This window comes from Myotis yumanensis, unplaced genomic scaffold (genome assembly GCF_028538775.1).
Source record: "Myotis yumanensis isolate MYYU_CA2020_CCGP unplaced genomic scaffold, mMyoYum1.0.hap1 SCAF_17, whole genome shotgun sequence".
In the NCBI taxonomy this organism is placed as follows: Eukaryota; Metazoa; Chordata; class Mammalia; order Chiroptera; family Vespertilionidae; genus Myotis; species Myotis yumanensis.
In genome coordinates this window covers 11,139,337-11,157,432 of record NW_027223768.1, presented here as the reverse complement: position 1 = coordinate 11,157,432, position 18,096 = coordinate 11,139,337, and the positions used below count along the sequence as shown (strand labels likewise).

The 18,096-nt window shown below is 52.1% G+C and overlaps 1 protein-coding gene across 2 annotated transcripts in view; it reads right to left on the bottom strand.

The window, feature by feature from the left end:
• The window catches only part of TBX15 (T-box transcription factor 15), a 93,250-nt gene extending 84,734 nt beyond the window's left edge, over positions 1–8,516 (bottom strand). For both annotated transcript variants that reach the window (XM_070395733.1, XM_070395734.1), the window contains exon 1: positions 8,198–8,516. In XM_070395733.1, the coding sequence (XP_070251834.1) occupies positions 8,198–8,402 (205 nt within the window). In that variant the 5' untranslated portion in view covers positions 8,403–8,516. The remainder of the gene's footprint in view (positions 1–8,197) is intronic.
• Positions 8,517–18,096: the final 9,580 nt, after the last annotated feature.

Here is an 18,096-nt window from a genome sequence, read left to right as displayed (position 1 = left end):
ACAATTCAGTATTCCTTTGTTAGCTTGCTTACACTATTTGTTTTCTAACCAAACCTTCTTTTTCTAAATTGTTCATAGATGTATGGCTCCTATATACAGCCCTTCCCTAGCTCACTGCCAAAAAAAAGAAAGAAAGAAAGAAATCAAATTATTAGGCTTCTGAGTTAAGGAAGTTTTGTCAAACCCAGAGAAAACTCTGCAGTGTTCACAGTCGCTTATTGGCACAAATGCCTGACCCTCCCCACTGTGAAAATCAAGTACTTTTTAGAAGCCCTGAGCCACCCAAGTCACCTAACCCCTAGGTTACAATTCTGATGTTGACTGACTTTTTGAAGCAAGGATGCCTCGAGGCTGGACTTCCCTCTCTGCTAATGTTCAGCCAGTCCCCCCTTCTTCTTCCAGAACTAGCCATTTCTCAATCTCCTCTCAAGGTTGAGTGATTTCTTTCTCTTTCTTTTTCTTTTTTTCTTTCTTTCTTTTCCTTTCTTCCTTTTTTTTAAGAAGTGAATTACTTCATTGTTTTTCATCTCCATAAGAACATGGAGGGCAACTGTTTGCTGTCCCTTTGTCTCGGCTGGCGATGCGGGTCTCTGGGCGGGGACACCGCTGCCTCTCCCGATCCTAAGCACGGGGGAACCTCTGCGACTTTCCTTTCTAACGCCAGCTAGGATATTTACTGACCCTAGAATTACCCATTTGGAAATGGTTAGGGATTAAAAGTTCTTCGGCCGAGGGATTCTTGGTTCCTAATTGCTAATGTTTGAAGTCAATCTGATTCCTCGAAAATTTGTTCAGCCTGATGAAAGCAAAAAATTCAAACTCCCCTCCGGCGCGAGGTGTAGGGCCCGCGGGTTCCGCTTGGTGTTTAGTTGCTTGGAGGGTTTTTCCCCTGATCTTTTTTTGGGGAAGGGGCAGTGGGGTCCAAGGCCTTCCCGATTACCCCCGTGTCCCCGCATTTCTCCAGGGCTGAGAAAGGCACCCACCATTCCTTTGTGCGGGGCAGGAGCGCGGGGCCAGTGCGCACTAAGGCTGGCCACCACTCCCGCCGCCAGACCCGGGCGCGGGCAGCCGGTCGCCCTGACTCGTGAAGGTCCCCTGAGCTACCCGCTGTCCCCAGCACGGTTTCGCGGGACACGATGTAATCCGGATTCCTTCTCCTCGATGAAATGTCACTGGCGCTTTTTTGAGAGTGAGGGAAAATATGGGTGTTTTCAATCGTTTTCAATGTGTGCATAGGAGGTTGGGGGAAGGGAACAGGATGTTGAGGTGAGGGGAAGTAGGTGGGGGACGAAGAAAAAGGGGGGCTAACTGCTTTCCGCGAGCCCCCGCTTTGGCAATACACTGGCAGCAGGAGTTCCGAATAGAATAAGAATTTCGATTTACCCGGTGAACTAGGCGCTGAAACTCCAAGGCAGGCTGGGTGTATGGTAATGACCTCTAGTCATCCCTTCGAGGGAGCTCTAATGTTATTTCTAGTATGTTGGTTTTTAAAAGGAGACTATATTAGGCTATTACGTGTGCAATCCAGAATTAGGGGGTTGTTTTTTTAATCCGATAAAGTGTGTGACAATTTGGAAACAGCCCATTAGAGCCTCAGCAACTATATTTTTGCATATGTCACCTACGTTCTAAAATTATTTTCCCCGAATCACAATGTTTTACTGGTTACTTCTATTAGCCATTATTATTATTATCCAAATTTCTCTCAGTGAGTTAATTAATTGCTCAGCAGAATGCATCCGAAATGATGATGGCATTCTACACAAAATTAAATGCCAAATGAAGGTAGGAAAACTCCCACTCACCCTGTTCTTTTAAATTGCATCTGTATGAGTCTTGTTTTCTCCTAATAACTGGAATTTTCAAATTTGGGATTTCCTTGAATTGTCAACGGATGTCTAGAAATGACAAAAATTTTTGGCCTCCAAATTTTATGTGTTCCCAATTTTTTAAACTGGTTCCAAACACACACACACACACACACACACACACACACACACACACGGCAGTTTCTTTTCTCTGAAATATTATCTACGTCCCATTCAGAACTTGGTATTCCCACATAAATTTGTGCATAAACAATTACATTTGTGTATAGACGCTTTAATACACTTTATATTCGTATGTATGATTTCAAGGCCTATTTTCACTCTGGTATCAAAAGCTCCTCATCAGTTTGTAGTCAGCAAAATGTCCTCCCTTAAAGTGAGGCCATTAATGGCAATGAATAAATGTTGATTTGTCGTCACCAGTCGCTTGAATTCCCCACCTCTTCCCATTTCACCTCCGGTCCTCCCTACTGAGTCTCATTTTCCATCCTGACACTTAGAGCCAGGGCCTCACTTAAATTAACTAATGATTATCCTTGCCCAAAGCAGTGTAAACAGACCCTAATTTATAAATTTGCTAATTGCCCTTCCCAGTGCAGACCCCTGAGTATCCCAGTCATGCACATATAAAATTCAAAGCTCACTAGAAACCAGGAAAAGCAAAACAAAAATAAACCACATGGAAGAGAGAAAGAAGGGGGGAAGAGTCCACATTCCACCAGTTCCCTACTTTTCTCTGTGGAAAAGTATCCCCAAAAGGTCAAAACTCAAAAACCACTTAAATATTCTCTCCTGCTGAACGCCTTCGTCTTTTGGGGCTAAGAAAGCAATAACCAGCTACACCCCAGAATAATCATTGGATGGATGTTTGTATTTCCAGAAAGTGAAATGCCAGTCTGCTCTTTATCCCTGTGGAATATGCACAATTCAGCCTTGCTCTTAAACACACACACACACACACACAAAAACAACCCTACAGTCACCTAGAGAAGGAACTTAGATTTAAGAAGTGCTGCAATCATTTTCCTCCCTAGTACGAGAAATAAATTTTTAACAGAGTCCATGATCAGGATCTCAAAAAGGGTTCTCATCTCCTTAATATATTGTTGGCAACAGAGAGAATGATTGTGACAGACCTGGAATATTTCACTCAATAATGCTAGCAATGCCCTTGGAAAGGCTTGGATGAACAAAATGTTTCAGTCTTCGAAGCCAAAACGTACTTGTCCCTCTCTCCTTGTGGCCTAATATGAAGGATTAATAATGAGGGACTTGCTTCCATTAAACTCTAGTCCACACACGCAAAGGAAATTATACAAATCGGTAAGGGATACGAACCAGCAGTCCCCATCATTTAGTTTTGGCTCCCAGGTCAGGCATCTCAAACCATTCTTCACTCACTCATGTGCCGGGTGTGCTAACTCAAGAGGCGTTAAACCAATTTAATAATTAAAAACGTTTATGATACTATTTGAAGTAATTGATATGGGGGGCAGGAAAACAACAGTGGGTACGTGTCAGTATAATTTCACTCCAAACTCCACTGTAAAAAATTGAAGTCCCCCTTCCGTCTGCATGAGCGTCACCTCGTGAACTTTTCTTTCTGGGAGTTTTTTCTATAAAATCAGGAAACCGAAAGTGGCCAACTCTGAACCCCCCCCCCCCCAAAATGTTTAATGAGAAATAGTGTTGGGTGGGCCGTGGAGTCACAAATTCAGAATCGCTGCGTCCCTAGCCTGAGGGCTGCTCTGTCCAGGACAGCATTTGTTGCTTATTAGGCTTGTGCTCTTGGACGGGTCTCCCAGGGGCCAGGTGGGTGTCAGTGGGGGGCCAGGGGCTGCCCGGCCAAGAATCAGAACACTTCCCCCCCCACACACACACTCCCTTGTTAACCTCACACCCATCACACGGATTTCTGAACACTGCTGGGGGAACGGGGATCTAAGGTGGTGCAAACCATAGCACACACCACCTTCTTTCCATTGCAGTCCAAATTCTGGGCACCAAGGTTCTCCCCATTCCCTGTCCTCCCCACCGGTCTCCCACAGTTTGCTCCGTCTGTGGGATGGAAGAAGTTAGAATTATCTCTTTCTTCCTAGTAACTTCTTTTGTGCCACTGCACCAGGGCCGCACTGTTACACAGGCCGTCTTCATAACCCTCCCTACGCCTGCAAGCCACTGGGATGTGTCCTCCAGGGCCCACACGGCCAGAGGGCATCTGATTTAGCCACCATCCCACGGGCGCACGAAAAAATTATTTGGCCATCATCCCAAGCAAACCACCATCCTCACCTAAGAAGAATTCAGATCTTGCCTACCCACCCCCCATCCCCCTTCACGCAAGGTTACTTACCAAAGGGACAGCCACCGAGAAAGGCCGCTTATTGGACCAAGCAGGAGGAGCCTTGGGCACGTTGGGGGCGCAGGCCAGGCACCCCTGAGGCCTACGTGGGTGCGGGGGCACACGCACCATCGGGGGACTGTACACCAGGCAGACCCTTGCGCGGCTCACCTCGCGCGCTGCGCAGCCTTGCACTGCGGTCCCAGCTGGACCTGGCTGGTGCTTCCCCGCTTAAGCACATTCTCCCCACTGGCTCCCGAATTTTCGCTGATCGCTTTCTGTCCCTTACTTAAACGGCAGTAAAGGGTCAGTGTTTCCCTATTGGGGGTTGGGGGTAGGTAGAGGGGTGGTGTCAGAATTAAAATATTGGAGCTCTACTCTGAGCAAACAAGCCATAAACTGGCATATTACTAGTAATTCTCGGGGCCAGTTGATAATTCCAGAGAATAAAATGCTCTGGGGCACTGCGAGGGCTTTTCTTGTCTGGTTCACTAGGGTTGTGTAGACGGGTTCGTGGGAGAAAGCGAGCGCGGGCGCCTGTCGTGTGTGCAAATGCGCGAAGTGCCGACCTACCCGCGCATGCAGTTTTCTGTGCCCACCAGCATGTTTCGCCACCTCCTAAGACCGCCAGGGCTCAAGTCTGCGGGGTCTGTGGCGGGAAATGCCCCCGCAGAAGGTTTAAATTATTTCGCTCCGCGGGAAACCGGGCCTCAGCGCACTTGGCTATGGATTTAGGCGGGAAAGGCCCAAACTCAAACAGGGGAGCCGGGGTTGCGGTAAGAGCGCCGTTGGCGCCGCCACGTGCCTGGAATATACTTCCAAGGCCATGGAGCCCCAGCAGCTGTTCCTGGAGAAGTTTCCTCCGTTGCCATGGGGGGGGGGGGGGGGGACGGCATAAGGGGGGCGAGCAGGCTCTGAGTCACGCTCCTCCAAGATGGGTTTTGAGACCCTCCCCAGATCGCAGCGGCCAAGGCCTGGCGGCTTCTCCAAAAGACGCGGAGTGCTGGCCCCGATGTAATATTGAAAGCACCTCGCAGGCCCTTCTCCAAAGCCCTGAGGCCTCAGGGAGTTCTCGGGACCAACAGGCTCGGTGGAAATTTTTGAAATGCATACTGTGTGCCCTCTGATGTGTGAGTGCCTACAGTGCGCAGGCCGGGCTGGTACCCCGCTGTCGCAGGTTGGCGCCTCGGGCTGCCGGCGCTCGGCGCCAACTAAAGCCAGCTCTGTCCGGACACGGAAAGAAAAACGGGCTGCGAAAAAGCAAAGGCCACGTCTTTGAATAAAAGTGAAACATTAAATCTGCTCCGTGGGTTGCCTGAGGTTCCCGGGTTTTTGAGGCTCGGACAGGGAGGGCAGGAGAGAATGATTATCAGTCAAAGAGAGGGGATGGAGAGATTGACAAATACAATTGCGCTAAGTCATTGTCCTGTATGTGTGTGTGTGTGTGTGCGCGCGCGCGCGCGCGCGCGCTTGCGATCCAGCGTTTAATCCTTCCCCAGCCCCGTGGCAGTTTTGTTTTTCTTCTAGTTTTTTGTTTGTTTGTTTTCTCTTCCAGGTCCAAACCCCCTCCCCTCGGTCCTAATTAGGAAAAGGGAGGTAAAACAGAATTGTGAGGCCCAGTTGGACCGAGGCATGGCCCTGGGCACAATGGAATCACACGGGCCACATCTCTCACCTCCACCACCAAACACACACTTTTAAATGAGGTCCTGTGGGTTCGACTGTTAGGGCGCTGAATTAGAGACAAAAAAAGAAAAAAAAAAAAAAGACCTGCAGGGGACCCTAAGCCCTGGCCCTGCCTTCTGCTACCATCCCAGCGCACCGGAGCCCACAGCTCAGCCTCCTCTGCTCCCGACTGCTGAGTTTCCACGCCACCCCGCCCTTTTTCTGAGATCTTTTCTCCTCTGTCCGGTTGCTGCGAAAACCTCGGCCACTATCCACGTTGGAGATTTCTAAGGGTTTCGAGATCTCCAAGTTGGAGTCCCCTCAGCCCGCAATGTGCCCAGGCCCCTCCGGTAGGCCCACTCACTCGGCAGAAAGCCCGCGAGCGCTCTGGTTTCCGGTTTCTTCCTCCTCCCGGACCTTTGCCCCACAGACATATTTCGTTTTGTTTTAAGCCAAAGGCCCTATTTTTTTCTTTTTTTAAAAAAGTGATAAAGGTAATGAGAACGGATCCACTGAACTCTGTTATGTAAAGTTCGGTGTGGGGACCTCACCACCTACTCCCATCCAGCTCCAGCGAGGGAACAGCATTCTGGATATCAGGTCCCTGCGTCCATGGCCCTGGACTGGCATCTCCATGCCCATGCCCTCAATGTTTTCTCCTGGCTTATGGCTGAGAAGACCAGAAAAAAGAAAATTTCCTGCTGAGTCTCTGATTATGACCCTGCATGTTGGTCTTTTTTTAACATGCGACTTGAGGTCGGCTCCTGGGGACCTGGCCTGCTCCCTAGAGAAAAGTACCCGGGAAAGGGCGTCTGCCACACGCAATTAAGTAAGGTGTGCCTTTGCCACAGTTGGGAAAGTAAAGTAAACCCACCCCCCAAATCGTCCGTTGTCATAAGGCCTGAAAGAACTTCCACTAAACTATGTGAAGGCCCAAGCGAGATTTTGACAACAAATAAATGTGGTGAGGAAATAGAGTCTGGCCAGAGATGGGAAACACATTAGCGGCGCATTTCTTTCTGGATTGCCCACTCAGTTATCCGCGTAGGCAGGCACCCTCATCCAGATACAGGGGGAAACTTGAGCGGATGAAATAAATCTCCTTTTAATTTTCTTTTCATCGACTAATAAAAATAATTCCCCAACACTAAACCCAAATACCATAACGGGCCACAAGAACACGGAGAATTCATAAAACTCTGTCTCTGCAGGTCACCCGCTAATCGCGTTATTATTAGCCCCGGGAGCATGGAAATTGAACTGTCACTGCCGAAAGAGAAAATGTAAGCGACAGCTGTCCCTCCTTGGGTCGGCCAGTTTTCCAGCCCCCAAGTTCCTGGGCCGCAGGCCTCCCCCATCCCTATGCAGGCCACCGCCTCCTCCCCACCCCCTCCCGCCCCCGCGCTGGCCTGTGCGCTGACCCAGGTTCACTTCCCAGCGTTAGCTGGTCAGGAGCACCTCCAGAATAGTTTTAGAAGTCCTGGCTGGAAAGTTTCTGAAGTCGCTAACCCAGCTGCAAGCGGGTGTGTGTGTGTGCGTGCGCGCACAAAATTCCTCTGACAACAGCTGTTCCCCCCGACTGTTTTGCACAGTTGAAATCTTGGCACTTAATACAAAACGTTAAGTCGTCTCCCCCACCCCACCCCACCCCCCATTGTGTTAAATACTGACATCGACCTCCTCCCTGTGTTATACGCGATGTGTGCATATGGATCCGAGATACAAATCAATCGCACCGATGCCCTCCAATACACGGAGATACGGAACCTGAAGAGTGACCCGGGGCGCAGGGTAAGGGGCCTAACGTTCCTCTTTCGGTAAAAGTCAACGAAGTAGAGATATGACTATGCTCCCTTGTCACTGGAGGAGGGGAAATTCGACAACTTAAGCCCTAGAAAAATTGGTGGGGGAATGAGGAGGGCGAGGGCTGAGGTTGAAAGCTAAATGGGATAAACGGGGCACTTCCCCAAGAGGGGATGTCGGGCCAAGACCTCCTCGCGCTCAGAAGTTAGTCTCAGCCCCGCTCCTTTCCCGTCGTTGCCGGCCATCGGCGCCCCTCCTCGCCCCAGGGCCCTGCAAGCCCCGTAGCTGCGGGCACCAGGAACGCTGCGTTCCGCTCCCGGAGGAGAAGGGGATGCGAGCAAGGAGGCCTCCTTGCTTGACGTTGGCGACGAAATGCAAGGCTTAGGCCAGTTCTCCCAAGTTGGTTCCGGCGAATTGGGGGCAGGCTCAAGGCATTTGTGCAAAGAAACAGAAAGCCGCGTTGGAGCAGGGCAGGGCGGCCGCGGCCAGGGCCTCCCTCCTCACCACTCGGCCCGCCGGCTGGCCGCCCGCCTCCCGCGGTCTGGCCCTACGCACTCACCCGGGTGAGGCTCCAGGCCGTGTGCGGCCGCGTCCTCCGCGTCTCCGAGTGGGCCCGCGGGGCTCAGCGCCTCCATGGACAGGTCCAGCCCCTTCTCCTCCCAGTCTCGCAGTTTCCGTTTTTTATTTGAGCCGATCAAGGCTTCAACGGAGAAGGCATGTGCTCGCGAGCTCAGGGCGACTGCAGATCTTCTCCTTTCACTCATCTTAGCCGCCCGCACCCTGGCCCCCGCTCGCCCCCACTACTGAGGGAGCAGCCCGCGCCCTCACGCTCCGAGCGCCCGCCGGGCCGGGCCCGGGAGAGGCGGCAGCTCCGCGGGTACTTGGCACCCGCCCCCTGTGCCCTCCCCCTCCTTCCGCCGCCGGCTGGGACCGGCGCCCCTAGCTGCCCCAGCGGCTACGCACGAGCGCCCGGAGCGCCGCCCGCTCGCAGCATGAGCGCCCGTGTCCTGCTTCCCACCCACCCGGGCAGGCGCTCACAGGCTGTGTAGACTGGACTTCATCTTTTTTTTATTCTCTCTCTCTCCTCCCTCTCCCTTTCTCTCCTCCCTCTCCCTCTTCCTCTCTCGGTCTTCCCGTCCTTCCTCTGATCCAAACTTCTGGGAAACTTTTTTTCTAAATTCCTCCCTTCCCGAGGAGCTGGGGGCAGGCTGTGCGCTCCTGTCCTTGGGGCGAGGGAGAGGGAGGGGGGAGGAAGAGAAAGACTGTGTAGGGGGGGAAAGCCAGCCCCCGACCAATGGCGAGGAGGGAACAGGAGAAACCCTGAGAGCGCGGGCCAATGAGCAGAGGGGAGAGACTGAGGCTCGGGCCAGGGCTCAGCGCCCGCTGTCCCTGAGATGCTCAAGGGCTGACTTTAACTCCTGGCTTCCCGGTGTCTCCTGGCTTCCTCCTGGGGGGAAAAGGGGAGCTGAAGGTCGAGGTCAGATTTGTGCTGTTACAAACTCCTGCCAGCCCCCAATGCGTACCTTTTCCTCCCAAATCTGCTAGGTTTCAAAGATGCTGCAAGCCCGGAGTCATTTTCATTACAGATCTGGAATTTGGGGGCTCAAAATGTCAACCTGACCAAAACGCCAGAAAATGACTCTAATAATCTCGCGCTTGCCCCTAGAATCTAGGGCTTAGATGCTTTCAGATTCGCTGGTGCCTAAGGATTTCGACACACAGGTTCTTATTTCCCGATTGAAATATTTCTAAACAACGCTGGTGAATGCAAAACGAAAGAAACAAATTATAACCCCCCTTGGCTATCCAGAATCTTGTTGAAAATCTAAGGACCGCTTCCTCCTTCTATCTCTACCTGTTGGAGAAAGAGATGTAGGCCCCTCAAAGCAGGAGGCCGGCTGGGGCGCCGGGCTTACCGCGCGCTCTGCAGAGGATCCCGACTGGGCCCGCACGCAACAAAGGCTCCTCTTGCCTTCGGCTCGGGACGCTGAGCCGGGCTGCGCCCGCTCAGGGCGCTCGTTCTGGAGAACCCACGGAGAGGGGCTGGACGAGTGCAGCCCGGCAACTTGGACAGCGGAGAAGGAACTTTTTCAAAATTCCCTTCAAATCCGATCATTCGGGAGCACGGCTCTCCCCGCCCCGCTGATCCTCCCACCACCCTTACCAAAAAAAAAAATATTTCAGGGCAGTGCGGTCGCTAGGGATTTCTAAGGAACTTAAAGTCCAATTCTTCTGACTATTCTGATTTCCCACACCCCTTCCTAGGTTGCGCTACTGGTCAAGGGCTACAGGGAAACCCCGAGCCCAGGCCAGCGCAGAGCAAATTCACAGGGGCCAGAAGTTGATCTTACCAACCTGGAAAAGGGTCTTGGGTTTCCCAGAGGACGACCTCGCCACAGCCTGATGTTCCCCTGCCAAAGTCCTGGTGGAGACACTTCTATGCCCCCCAAGAAGGGGCAGGAAAGAGTCAGCTCCCTGGTGTGAGAATAAGGGATCTCCAGGCCCAGCAGACTACTCATGCCGACAGCCAGGCCTTGAGCAGGGTCTGAACACACAGGCCTAGGGCAGAGGGGCCCAGACGTGTCATAGGCCCTCCTGGAAGGAGTGCCCATTGATCCTCCCACCCTTGGGTGAGAAGGGGGGGCTTGTAAGTCCTCTGAAAAGCCACATTCCACTCCTGACTGTGGAGGGGCTGGGAAAATCTAGTCCTTGCTATTGTATTTGGAAGTGCTCTGGAGCTGGTGTCCTGAACAACCTAGTGTCGTGAATGTACTTGGGCCTTTTCGAAGGAGAGCAAAACAGGCTACTTTCAGAGCCCCCTCAGCTCAGATGAGAATCAGCCAACAGGGCAGCACATGCAGAAAGAATAATGGAAAAGCCACTGGATGAGTGTGATTCAGCCAGGCTTGGCCTCCCGGGCCTTCTAGGAGCCTGCATTTCTGACTTGCTCTCTAAAAACCCTGGGATGCAGAAGCTGGGTGCTGAGCCCCTCAGTGTCTCCCGCCACGCTGCCTAGCAAACTCCCCAGGAGCTGGGGTGTCTAGGCTCAGTGTCTCCCGCTTCAGTCACCACCTGGCATTGCTTCCAGGAGCCGCTGCCTAAAGTGACAGAGCATTCACCACCCCTGGGCTTCAGTGAGAGGACACAGTCCGAGAGCTCTCAGTTATGTTCCCCTGAGGCTCCGACCTCTCTTTGGGTTCCACATTCTGGTGTCACCACTGCCCGGTGGGACCAGGCCCAGTGGGGTAGCCATAGGGCTGGCCTGTGTTCTCCCCGTACCTCACATCTCCTCCCTCTGGCAGCCTCTTGCCTTAGCCTTCTCACACAGACCTGATTTGAATTAAGAAGTAGGTGCACCATAGGCCACACACTCTCCCTGAGGCTGTAAAAGCTTCTCAAAAAGAGGAATTTTGGGTTATCCACACACCTCCATACAGGTCCAGAGGCCTGATCAATGTAGGTGTCCATAGACACATGTCCCAGAGACATACCTAGAGAAGTGAGCAAAGCCTTCAAGGGCAGGCGTTAGCACCTCACCCCCAAACCATTCGCTCAGCAGAGTGTTCAGAAAGAGCCCCTGCATCCTTCAGGTTACAGAGGTTGTCCCACCCCATTCTATATACACTCATGTCCTTAAAAGTAGGTTAGGTCATGAAAACAAACCAGATGGTAATGAAGCCAGGCTGGTTCAGAACAATCAGGAAAAGAGGAGTTTTCCTCTATGTCAGTGGTTCTCAACCTGTGGGTCGCCAACCTGTGGGTCTCGACCCCTTTGGGGGTCGAACAACCCTTTCACAGGGGTCGCCTAAGACCATCAGAAAACACATATATAATTACAGATTGTTTTTGTGATTAATCACTAGGCTTTAATTATGTTCAATTTGTAACAATGAAAATACATCCTGCATATCAGATATTTACATTACGATTCATAACAGTAGCAAAATTACAGTTATGAAGTAGCAACGAAAATAATTTTATGGTTGGGGGTCACCACAACATGAGGAACTGTATTGAAGGGTCGCGCATGAGGAAGGTTGAGAACCACTGCTCTAGGTAAATGGAAGGGGCAGGGACATTTTCTTTTTGTGACTATAGGGGTCAATCTAAGTTTTTTCCCAGGGGCATGCACCCCTCGGCGTGTGACCTGTGCTGATGGGGAAGAGTCTGGAGAAAGATTAAGCAGGATGGCTTAATGTCTGTGACTTAGGTGTGTACATTTATGTGATTGAGGAGAAGAAAAAGAGGGTTGGGGGATTACATGTAAAAATCTGGGAGTAATGGATGCATTTTCCTTCCACGAATTGCATCAAAGGGCTTTCAGATTCTCCTCTGGTTATCCAAGTTGCTCACTCCTTTAACTCTTCGGAATAAGAGTGGAGCCCCCCATGTATGAGGCTATGTCCCAAGGCAATCCTCGAGTTTCCCAACCACAGGCTCCAATTTAGGGCCCTGAGTAGAGTCTGTAGGTGGTGAATCCAGTTCAGGTCTATTTCAGGCCTGAAGCTCATTGACAAGGACCAAGCAGGATGCCCCACCCTACCCCCTGCAGGGCCCCAAAGAGGATAATCATTCTGAAAAATCTAGGGGAGGTTCTGGGAGGGGTGAGGGGAAGATGAACTCGGGCACCCCACCCGATAGATAGCCAGAACTAGCCTGATAGGAAAACCAAGAAAGGGAGGACAGCACAGTGCTCACCTAGAACGGGCACTGTCCCAATACTTTGAAATGTTTTCAAAGGAACCCCGACAGAATTCTACAGCACAGGGACAAGAGTCTGGAGCCCGAACCCCACCCCCCCCCCCGCCCCCCACCCCGTGCCTGCCCTTGCTTTGTATTTCTCTCCACACTAAACATCCCCCAAAATACCACCACTGCTAATGCCTCAAGGTGAGCCACCAGACACTGTGCTTTTGCAGTTTTGAGTGAGTAATTGAAAACAAAGTTTAAAATAGTTGGCCAGCGGGCCATGTTAGGCTGCCCTTAAACACGTGGGCAGGGAGCTTGGGAATTACAATGAATTCGGCCTGACTGGGCAGGTATAAAACATTGAGAGGACTATGGTGTGGGAGGGAACCATGCGACTCCAAGACAAGCAGAGCCTAGCAGCCAGGTCCCATTCAGCTCTACACTGTGACCTGAGGTAAGTCACTTAATGGCTTGTGCCTCAGTCTCCCTGTTGGCAGGGGGAAGGGGCCTTAAATACTTTATAAGCAAGCAAAGCAGGCAAGATAATGGGTGGGAGACTGGACAGACCCGGGATCTTATTATTGTTGCAATTGAATCTTCCGGGAATGTGAAGCCAAGTACCCATTTTTCACTTCTTACCCAAATTGGCACCCAGTTATGGGGTGGCTTAACTGTCCTGGAGCCTTTAGGTGGACTCGAGAGGGAGCCGATTTCTGGAAACATCTGCCCAGTGCCAGTCATGCAGAGATGGCACAGGCCCACTTTTGTAGATGGCATCTCCAGTCGCGGGGAGCTGTGAGTCCGTGAGTCGTTGACTATTCAACTACCCCCTCACACTTTTCAAAAATAAAAGTCCGTGGGGGCAAAAGGGTCATTAATGATGTTTTTTTGTTTTTGCGAAATAAAATCTTTTGTTTTTATTTTAAACCAGCAGCGTGCCCTCCTCTCGGTCCTTCCAGATGTTTGCAATAAAATCGCAGGTTTTGCCTTTGGGACTGGAAATAAAATTTAACGGCCTTCACTCTGTAATTATTCTCTTAGCTCGCCCTTCATAAATTTATCTGCTTTCTATCGGCGTTGGAGTAGGGGGCAGCAAAAGGGGAGAAAGCCCCAATTTTATATTTGCGACTATAAAAAAGCGCCACCCGGTTTCCTCGCCTTCGGCGGGCCGCAGTGTAACCGGGAGAGCCTGGCCCGGCGGGCAGCAACATTGCGCTATTGTTCGCTGACTTGGGTCTGCGCAGGAGCTGGGCCCTCCACAAAGGGGGCCTGTGCAGCCGGCAGGCAAGGAAATCCTGTTCCCCCTGGCCCCGCTGCTCTCCCCTGGGCAAATCTTGCCACCCGGCAGACTGACCTTGGCCTTCAGTGTCCGCCTGCCCCGCTGGGAGCCAGCTCCAGCCCTGCCAGCCCGGCCCTGCCAGCTTTCGCAGGAAGCGAAACCTCCAGCCTGCGCTGAGCCCACTGAGTGCAAGGGAGGAGCCTGGCTCTGGACACCCAGATGCTATGCAAAGGTCGCCCTGGGCTCCAGGCGAGGGGGCTTCCAGGAAGGCCCTCCGCCCCTCCCCTTTGCCAGTTTGGCTGGGCTGGACGGTAACATTCCACACCCTCAGGAACTCAGGGTTGCTTGGCAGCCCCAGGCAACTCAACCCAAAGTCAGCGGATTTTTGAAGCCACCAAAGTGCCCACCTCCCGAAATAAAAGTGCGTACATCAGTAACTACTACGTACTTGTACAGTAAGATTGTAAGCACAGGGTTCAGCATGTATTTTTGCCAACTGCACAAAGCCATGGTTATATCCATCCAGCTGCACACCCGTGCATGTACACACCATGTACAGCTACACTTGTGTACACACACATACCTTTCTAGAATCAAACATGCACAGTGAAACAACACACGCCTGGGTGCACACAAGCATATGGGGAAGCATCCTGGCCACACACTCAACCTGCCCAAAGCCTGCAGAAATGTACACGAATGAATTCCGCAGCCTGCTTTCTATCTCCCCGACTCCTCAGCTCCCTGGGGCTCTCCCTGGCCCCCTGAAACTTAATCCATGTGGCTGTCCCCCAACCTCCCCTCCTTCATCTGCACAGAGCTACCTGTGAGGTCAGGGTCTCTTAGGTGACAAAAGACAGGAAACATGCTAAGCCCCCAGCTTTGAGACCTCATCCCTTGGGAGAGCCATCCAGTGCCTGAGGGAGACCAGGTTGTCCTCCAAAGCCCTGGAGACCCAGCAGGGACTAGCAGACGGGACAGCAAGAAATACTGGCACCAAGCAGGAGCAGCGAGCAGGGGTTGGTGTCCTTTTGTTTTAAAGCATATGTAGCCCCTTCCACCCTCCAGCCAGCAGGCCACCAGCCAAAAAGCTGGACCCAGACATCTCAATCTAGGCAGAGCGTTCTTTTCAGTTCCTTAGACACGTGGAGTCCCAGGTCCTCCAAGTTTGTCCCCTAACGAACTAATGCCTGTGCTTTTGCATTAATTGAGTCTCCATCTCCCCCTTCCTGCTGGTTTCGCAGGTGCTCGGGTGAACAAGGTTAAGAATTCTTTGGTTTTGAGAGAAAGAATTATCTAAAGTTTCTGGGGGTCAGGGGGAAGGAAGAGCCAGGCCCCAAAGTCTAACACAGCCAGCTGGCACCTAAAGGGGGTACCTGAGGTTCGGGGGAAGGGCTGGGAGGGGTTAGGCAGGGGAAAGGGCACTGCTGCAGGGGCGCCAGGAGGACCAGCAGCTAAAGTCAAATGATTTGAGGCATAGGGCCTTGATGTGATGACTTTTTTTTTCCAGAAGTGTTTAGATTTCACTTGTCCCTAATAAAAATCGGCCACCCATGAGCAAAATGCCCTTGGTAGAACTATGCCAGCTGGCCCAGCCCGAAGCCATTCCCTGCAAACGAGAATAAGTCGATTTTTACAGCCTCCTTATGGATCAATCGCTCCCTCTCCACGAGTGGAAACGAATTGTCTATTATACAAGGAGAGTGGAAACCACCGAGCGGCTCCGAGGAGGACCTTCGGAATAAATCCTTGGTGTGTGGAGGGCAGGGTAGCTGGTCATTTGCCCTTGGACTAGGGAGGGAGGAGCTGGCAAGGGGCAGGTGAGCTAGGCTGTGGGGGGCTTTTGGTTAGTTTCAATCCATAATTCACAGGCCACCTTTCTGACCCTTCTTAGGCAAAACCAAATCAAAGAAAGGGGGTGAAAAAGAATCCAGAACTCTCCGGTGGAGTGTGTGGCGTTTCCAGTGACACCAAAACTAACAGGGTAGGAAGATTACTAAGGGGTGGGGGGAGCCCCAGATGGCTGGACAAATGAGCCCTCGAAATTGATTTTTATATATTAAAAAGCCATTATATAATATAACATACATATCTCAGCTTTATATCTTGACCGGGGTCTTTCAGAACAAAGACATATGTTGGGTTTCTGTGGAGAGGCCCACATCGCCCGAGTTCCAGGGCCCCGCTGCTGCGGAAGAGGTGGGGGGAGGGAGCAGCCCCACACTGGTCTCACTGAAACAGCTGCAGGAGGCATTGTGCTCTGGCCCACAGCCAAGTACCCCAGAAAGCCAGGGGCGAGGAAAGCTCTCTATCCCTAATCAGGAAAAATATTCACTTAACTTCACATACTTTCCAAGGACTTCATAGGACAGTCAACAACTCCAGGCAAATGAAGGCGTTCCCTCGGCAGAACAATGCGTGAATCCCCATTCTCCTAATTCTCAGCGGTGTCTGCAGCACAGGGGCCTGGAAGGTGTGGGGCAGGCGCACCGCGGTGGGCTGGAACTGTACCACGGACATGTGCCCCCAATATTGCTTTCCTTGGCTGCCTTCACTGGAAATGAGAACTTTTGACCCATCTCAAAAGACAGCAGAAGGCGGTTCTATCCAGAGGCCCCTGCTTCCAGGAGGATCAGAGAGAGAAAAGATAAGTGTTTCTTTTCACGACCTTCCTCTCCTGCCACCAAGGACCATTCTGTATCTCCTCTCTCTTTGGTTGGCACCACTTATGAGGAACTAATATTATTGAGCCTATACTCTGTGCCAGGCCCCGTGCCAAGTGCTTTATATGCCCTCACTCATTCCCCCCACTTCAAGTTCTATGAACCAAGAACCAGTGTTGCCAGCCCCATTTCACACAGGAGAAAACGGGGGTACAGAGGGGTTATGGAATTTGATATGGGTCTCACAGTTCTTTAATGCAGATCATCCAGCTCTAAAGCCAGAATTCTTCATCCCTATGCCTCCAGTCGCTCTAGGCACAAACCCACTCTCTCTGCCTACAAGTGACTGGCAGAGGGGCTGGAGTTGGGGAGAGGGCACTGATAGAATTGTCTAGTACAGGAGAAAACATGTAAAATGCACACACGCAGGAGACGTTCCCAGCGCGAGTGCGGCATATTTGTAGCGGTGCCATGGTCTTTCCTCAGGGCAAGGTGTGGCCTGGCGCTAAGCAGGAAAGACGAAAAGCTACCAGCCACACGGGTTGCTTCTGGGGAGGGAACTGTCCTCCCTGGCTGGGGCTCTGTCAACTAAGATCAAGGCGCAAAACTCCGTTGGGCTCCAGTGGCTCCGCAGCACCGGCCTCTAGCCGACGGCTCCCCTCGGACTCGCCAGGGCCGGGCCCTCCCTCACGGCTTGGGCTGCTTCGTTGTAAAGTGCCGTTTTTCCGGGGCTCCAAACCATTATTGATTCAACCCCCAAACAGTCTGTTCCCGAATATTTCCTGGTTTCTCTCCACCCCCACCCTCCCCAAGCTGCCAATCCTCCACACAACACGTGCGGCTTGGCAACTGAGCTATTCCATCCAGGTCAGGTGGCAGCACCTGTCCTCCCGTGGTTTTTGCCCTCGGGGTAGCAGAAGGTAGTCAGTGCCGCGCAGACCATTTCCCCCCTCAGATCCGGAGCTTCCTGAGGGCAGGGTGTGTCAATCAGGCCTGGGGGCCATCTCCCGGCATCCACGGAGGCCTGCCCCGCCCCCCTAGGGCCCTCCAATGTCTTTACACCGAGTTTCCCTCCTGCCCTCTTGCCTCCTTCACCCACACACACATTCACAGGGCTGGATTCCCAGGTCCTTCCTCTGTTGTAATCCCTAGTTCTACAGCTCGGATCCGTTTGACATGTCACTAAAAAACAGGTCCTGTGACCGGAGCACTGATTTCTATCTGTGGGGTCGTTTACTTTTATTCCTCAGAAGAGCTAAAGATTCCAAACTCAGAGTTGTTGCAAAAGAGGGGATAGAGAGGAAAAATACCCAGGTCCTGGGGAAGGGAGAACTGGAGCATCTAAGAAAAACCTTGGCTTGGTGTGTATGTGCGTGTGTGGGGGGGGGGGGGGACTTTGGGCTTAATTTGGTGGGCAGAGGGTGTAAAGGAGAGGTCCCAGGATCCAAGAAGAGCTTCTAGCGAAGCCACAGGCCAGCCCGGGAAGTGGGGCTGCACAGGAGACACACACTTGTCATCGGTGTCCCCATGTCTTAAAGGGTGCACCTAGGCAGTGATGCCCCAAAGTCCTACGCCACCTTCAGGCTCTGAGAGGCTCAAGTTGAGTTTGGTCCTGTTTCCTGTAGGGGTGGCTGCAGCTTCCTCCCTTCGTCCAAGTCGCAGGCCTAGCTCAGCCCTCCCACCCCCAGGAAGACTGGCCTGGGGAGTTGGGGCTGCAGGGCTAAGGGAGCTGAGAGATCCTGAAAGAGATGAAATGGAAGAAGACATTCCCGCCTCCCTCTCCCTTCTCGCCATGCTGGTGTCTCAGTGGAATGTTGACAGCCTCTC